Genomic DNA, 6993 nt, shown 5'->3' with positions numbered 1-6993 from the left:
TCATTCTTATCCAATTTAAAAACTCTGGTTAAGAGTTTCACAAGTATCAACTGAAGCAGGATTTAAACAAAGAGGGTGGACTTCAGCTTTATCATCAGGCATTCTGTTTGCTGCACATCTCAATCAAGAAGGTTTACTTTTTGTTATTTAGCAACTGCCAATCTGCAGATAGAGTTAAAAAAATTGTTGATGACCCGTACAAATCACCATGTACAAGAGAAGACCAAGTTCCTCTTCCATTTTGATAGCTACTTATCAAGTCAATGCTTAAAGAATGTTTAAACATTATGGTTGACCTCCAAGATTGGCCTCTTCAAATGCTTCTCCTCAACTTCTATCGGCATCATCAGAAGATGAAGAAGAAACAGAGCTACTTTGGTTTTGCTGTTCTATTATGGATCATCTTCTCTGCTTCAACTGGAGTTGAAGCCCAGTCTTCAACTGAAGGTCTGTTCTATGAATTGTTAGATTCTTCAATCAATCTTTAACAAAACCTTCGTGTGTGCGCGCGCGCGCGTGTTTACTTAATCGCAGGCTTTATAAGCATCGACTGCGGAACCGCCGGCAATCGCAGCTACGTCGACGGAATCACCGGCATCCCTTACGCTTCCGACGACCGATTCACTGACGCCGGGATCAACTACAACATCTCGGACATCTACTCCTCGCCGTCGCTTGCAAACCGTCAGCTTCTCACCTTGAGAAGCTTCCCCGACGGCGCTCGGAACTGCTACACCCTGAAGCCGCTCGTCAGGGGGCAGAAATACCTGGTCAGGGCCGCGTTCCTGTACGGGAACTACGACGGAGAGGACAACGCTAGCACCGGAAGGCCGCTGCAGTTCGACCTCCACCTGGGCGTCGACCTGTGGCTGCGCGTCAACGTCAGCGGCCCGTCGAACTTGACGATGGCGGAGGCGTTGTTCGTGGCGGCGGCGGAGTTCGCGTGGGTTTGCCTGGTGAACACCGGCGGTGGCGTTCCGTTCGTCTCGTCGCTGGAGTTGAGGCCTCTCAAAGCGTGGCTTTATTCGAACGTCACCGCCGACCAGCCGCTGGTTCTTTACCGGCGGCTCAACCTGGGCGGGACCACTTTAGTAAGGCAAGTCATTTCTATTTAGATATGTTTGATTTTTTTTAATTTTTATTCTTTACAAAAATAAAATAAAATTTTTATTCTGCTGAAATGGAAAATAAAATATAAACATTGACATTTTTTGTTCGTTAAATGACGGTGATTTTTTTTTTTTGCCGAAAATAAATTTACGAAAATCCTATAATAAAGGTATCCTGACGACGCATACGACCGTCTCTGGGAGCCGTTCCAGGCGCCCTTTTGGGGAACAATCTCCACCACGTCGCCGATCGTCTCCACCGATGGCGATCAATTTGAGGCGCCTTCCGTCGTCCTCCAGACCGCGGCGACGACGACAGACACCGACACTCCCCTTTCGTTCTACTTTCGCGATGACACCGCGCTGCTCGAGTTCTACTTCGCCTTGTACTCCACCGAGGTGGAGCTCCTTCCTCCGAATGCCACGCGGGTATTCGATGTTTATCTCAATTCCCAGTTGGCTCTCGGTGGATACGAGCCGCCCTACCTCCAGTCAGACTACATGTACAATTCGGATCCGCGTACCGGCTCGTCCAAGTATGAGTTCGTCATCAACGCTACCCTCAACTCCACCCTCCCGCCCATCTTGAACGCCCTCGAGGTGTACTACGCGATGAACCTCAGGGTGAATGCCACCGACGCCAACGATGGTATGTATCCGACATTTTCTTTCTTTGATTGAGATAAAGTATATCTAACGTTTGTGTCGATGTGTTCCAATGTCGTGTTTGGGGGTAACTAGTTGAGGCCATGATGGCAATCAAAGCAGAATATCGGGTTAAGAAAAATTGGCAGGGTGATCCGTGTGCTCCAAAGGAATATGCTTGGTTTGGCTTGAACTGTAGTCATTCACCTCTAAGGGTCGTATTCATGTAAGTCAAAATGCATTGAGAACTACCAAATACTTTATTGAACATACAACAAAATGGGAATATGAGTTTCTTGTTATTATTTTGCTAACAAAGCTGCATATTTGGTTATATTCATGTGAGTCAAAATGCATTGAGAACTAAAACAAAACATTCTTGAACGCACAGAATGGGAATATGAGTTTTTTGTTATTATTTTGCTAACCAAGCTGCACCTTTTTCCTGCAGAAACATGTCTTCTAGTGGATTAACTGGAAGCATATCAGATTCTTTTGCTTTGCTTGACACCTCTGAGTACTTGTAAGGATTTTGCCTATTGTCTATTGTCTAAACCTAGTTAGTTTTGGTGTTAATTTACTGAGACCACCATATTTTCTTGGTGAAGTTATGGTGTCTTAGTAGTTTTGGTGCTAATTTTTTAATACCACTATGTTCTCTTGACAAGGAAATACATTATGAAAGTATCAGTTAGATCTGCTATGAATTCCTTTTTTTTTCTGTTATGTTAAATTTTAGGGATTTGTCTTACAATAATTTAACGGGGGAAGTACCTGATTTTCTTGGGAATTTGACATCTCTCAAAGTCTTGTAAGTGGAATAATTTAATCATTTTCTTATGTTATTGCTGGTATAGAATATAATATAAGCTCTGACAAAATGTTGTCTTGTAGGAATTTGACTGGAAACAATTTTACTGGATCAATTCCCAGTTCTCTTCTCAAAAGATCAGAAGAGGGTTCACTTATCCTAAGGTCAGTTTTAGTTCTGTAATCTCCAGGTTTAGATCTATTCCTCATTGTTTAAAGGGATTGGCCATTTTCAAGTATCATAGAGATCTATATGCAGGTTGTTTACATGACATACTATAGTTCATTATGCTACGAATTTCTGTATCGTGTATTACCATTTTTGACAGCATATACATACTTTGAAAATTTTCAAGTACTATGGTAACCATCTACCAAACAAATGCATGTGATGAACTTGCATGTAATTTGAAAGAAGACACCTTCCATAGAATTTTCCCACATGGAGATCTCTATATATTATAGGAATCATATATAGCATAAATTTGCTAGGTTGGGCCTGCCACTTTTCTGTATGCATTTGATAATGCATCACTTACCTATACTCATTTTTTTTTTATCATTCAAGTAATTAAAAATTCATTTATGCTAACATGTGTTTCCTATTTCCTAGATAACAGATTAGTTTCTCCAATCTCAATATTAAAGAGCTCTTACGATTTATGAGTGAATTATGATGAATCCAATCTCCCATGCCAATGCAGAATCTGTGCATTGACTTTATTGATGCCAAATTTTGACTACAAATCTTGGTTATCCGCAAGGATAGAAGTACAAAATAAATTTACATAACAGGAGCATCAACTTGAACACGAGAAGTGGATAACAGGTAAAGTTAGCAATAAACTAACGAAGGTTAAGTAGGAAGCTGCATAACTTACCATACCAGTTCTCTAACTTCTGACCTTGTAATTGAAGGGAATATTAACTGGTTAGATTGTGAATTCAAGCTTAAAGATGGATGTAGAAGATTCTTCTTTGGCAAATAATAAGCAATTGATTTTTTTTAGAAATGTGGATGGATTTGGAATCTGCAGATTGAACCGTGAGTTTTTCTTGTGGCTTTATGAATGCTAGTTAAGCTGATTTACCAGTTGTTGCTATTCAGTAATTGTGATTTGATATGATACAGTTATATTGTCAGGCTAAAAGTTGTCCTAATATATAGGAAGTGGTATACTCCAGAGTTAATTGAAGTCTTGTGTTTGCTTGATGCTAGTACTTTTACCAAGCTGAAAAGTTAGAATTTCAATTCTTTGATGGCAATATCATTTGTTCTATTCTGAATATTTTCTTGATTGCTATGCTTTGCATATAGATGAAAGAAACTCTACATTTTCAATAATTAGGTAATATCTAAGCATCAAACTTTGTTATTTTCTTAAGTGAAGATTTAAATTTCATATTAGTTTTTAAAATTTTCTAAATGCTAGGTTCACCAACCACACAATTCCAGGCAACACTAGGAGTAAAAAGAAGACAAACACACTTGTTATTGTGGTTATTTGTTGTGCTGTCCTTGGGTTGCTATCGATACTTATACTGGCAGGATGGTTTATTTGGCTGAGAAAAAGGGGAAAAGGTAATACTATTGAGGAGAATTTGTGTCTCTGATTCTTTTGTTAATTTTTTGTCCAACTTGATTTCTGCAAGCTCATCTTGTTCTTGTTTTTGTCAAAAGTTTTGGTTACATCAAGTGTGACACGACATACTGAAGCAACCATAGCTCAGAAAACTGAACATGGACCACATCCACAAGTTGATAGTGGGAAATTCACTTTCAATCATCTGCAAGTAATTACTAATAACTTTGCTCAAGTCATTGGGAAAGGGGCTTTTGGGACATTCTATCTAGGCCATTTGGACAATGTTACTCAAGTTGCAGTCAAAGTGCAGTCACAATCTACTTCGCAGCAGACCCGAGAATTTGAATTTGAGGTAAATTATTCCGAATTATTATGAGTCTTAATTTTCCAAAATCGGTTTCCTGTGAAATTATGAACAGTTCATCAAATTTCTCAAGGTTGTTTCAATACATTTCAATTGACAGAATTAAATTTTGATTGTAGGCAAGGCAGTTACTAAGGATTCATCATAGGAATTTGGTTTCTCTTCTGGGATACTGCAGAGATGAAACTTTTTTAGCACTTGTTTATGAGTACATGCCCCAGGGAAGCCTCAAAGATCATCTCCAAGGTCCTCTCCAAGAACATTGCCTGCATAAATTAAATTGCAAATAACGTTTCTGAAGACTTTTTGTTTTTATTCTGTCTAGACACGGATGGTTTTTATCTAGGTAAAACAGGCATTGATCAGTAATATGGAGAGTTATAGTATGGAAGTGGTAACTTGTCTCATAACATTATAAGATCATGTCAGAACATTTTCTATCGTCATTATTTTTATTATGTTCATGTGAATATGTGAACCTATGACCTCAGGAGACAGAGACAAAAAATCTTTATTATGACCAACCTTCTTCCAACTAGGTTTTCCTCTGCAAAAGCTGCTAAAAATTCTCAAATATTGTAGCGATGATAAGACGAAGTGTAATAGTATTTAGTGACTAGGCTCTTGGATCTTCTATCTGAACATGACGTGGATTTTGGTGATGGTATGATACAGGTAGGGACAGTTTATCTAGAACCTTGAGTTGGAGAGAACGTCTAATAATTGCACTGGAAGCTGCACAAGGTCTTCAATGATATTATTCTGCTCTGGCTTTATATATTTCTTCTGACAACTTTTATGATGTTCTTGCTTCTTTCTTGCTTCAAAAATAATACAGGACTTGACTATCTGCACCGAGGATGCCTGCCGCCTATAATGCATAGAGATTTGAAGACCAGCAATATTCTTTTAGGTGAAAAACTTGAGGCCAAGCTAACAGACTATGGGATGTCTAAATCTTTCAGCAATAACACAGATGTCACCCGCCTTGAAATGGTCGGAACCCCAGGATACATTGACCCAGAGTACGCCTATTTTTTATGTATATTTTGTGTTTGTTTATCCTATTTAAGGGTGATATGATTCATGATCAATTAAAATGGAAATCTTCTTTCACTTTCATTGATTGAAAACCACTAAATTTTCCAACTGATGTATAGAAGTCATTAAAATGTTGATTATTTTTCCAGATTTTAAATTAAAGTTGAATTATGAAAGGGAAAACTCGTTAGATCTTCAGATATTCATTTACAACCACTCATCTTTTCTTTCTATAATGCTTCTCTATTCTCAATGGTACCAAGTCGGAGAAAACTCTTCAACAGATTAACAATCATTCTTGATGGAAATGCATAATCGTTTGTATCTTAGGGCAGTCATCCAGTATATCCAAACTTTCACTTGTCATTATGAATTTGACATATCCATACGCATGATAAATTTGAATTATTAGATAAACTCTGAATTATTACAATTCTGCTCTAGAAGTACTAGATATTTTGTTAACTAGCAAGAATGGTGCTTGAAATTTGTCCTTTTCCATATGTTTTCAACCATTCCCTTTTCTTGAATTTCACTGCAGTATTGTAATATAATAAATAAACAAAATTCATTCAAATTGTAGCAAAATACTACCTACTTGGTTTCAGAAAGAACTGTTACAGAGATCTAAACTTATTCTCTTGTACTAATGCAAATGGACCTTTTTTTAACATTATTGTATTGACTTCGGAGGCAAAACGGTTTTTGCATTTTTATACCTTAATTTGTTTGATTTTGGTGATTCATTGACAATATAAGATCTTTATGATCAACCTTGAATAATTGAGACTTACTGTTGGTTGTTGTATCAGGTTCCATACAACTTACCAGCTTACGGAGAAGAGTGACATATATAGCTTCGGAGTGGTCCTTTTGGAGCTAATCACTGGCCAACGAGCCATACAGTCTGGCAGAAGTAAGGTTCACATAGTTCAATATATGGCATCCTATATTGCCGTAGGGAACATCGATGCTGTTGTTGACAAAAGATTTCGCCGATCATTCAGTAGCAACTCCATAAGGAATGTTACAGATCTTGCAATGCAGTGCACAGCAGATACCTCTGCCGATAGGCCAACGATAGTTGATGTTGTGAACCAGCTCAAGGTGTGCATAGAACTTGAGGCTACGAGTGAGAATGGCACGGACCGGAATGTCGAAGGTGAAAGATCCGTCCAGTTTAGCGCACTTGAGGTAGAAGGGTCGAACCATCACCTAGGTCCAAGATGAATTGAAAATCTCGACTTTCCCTCTATGAGGTGCAAGATTCTTCAACAGTGTGTTATATTGAAATGGTGTGTTTTCCTCAGTGTGGTCTACTATAATATTCTGATAACTTGACGAACTAAATGAATGATTCTTGGTGTATCATATTATCATATGGTTCTTGAAGACAAACAAACAATAATACAATTCAGTAAGAGATATTAAAACCCTC

At 38.2% G+C, this 6993-nt stretch overlaps 1 protein-coding gene across 1 annotated transcript; it reads left to right on the top strand.

Moving 5' to 3' along the window:
• Nucleotides 1-287: 287 nt before the first annotated feature.
• On the top strand, nt 288-6993 carry LOC122044268 (probable LRR receptor-like serine/threonine-protein kinase At1g05700). The gene is made up of 13 exons (XM_042604784.1): nt 288-447; nt 535-1096; nt 1280-1758; nt 1851-1980; nt 2206-2277; nt 2494-2565; nt 2649-2729; nt 3998-4146; nt 4246-4502; nt 4634-4760; nt 5190-5258; nt 5353-5539; nt 6368-6993. Exons 1-13 carry the CDS (start codon nt 288-290, stop codon nt 6783-6785), a joined length of 2763 nt encoding a protein of 920 aa, XP_042460718.1. The 3' UTR covers nt 6786-6993.

This window comes from Zingiber officinale, chromosome 2A, assembly GCF_018446385.1.
Source record: "Zingiber officinale cultivar Zhangliang chromosome 2A, Zo_v1.1, whole genome shotgun sequence".
NCBI classification, from domain to species: domain Eukaryota; kingdom Viridiplantae; phylum Streptophyta; class Magnoliopsida; order Zingiberales; family Zingiberaceae; genus Zingiber; species Zingiber officinale.
This window is presented reverse-complemented; position numbering and strand designations above follow the sequence as displayed.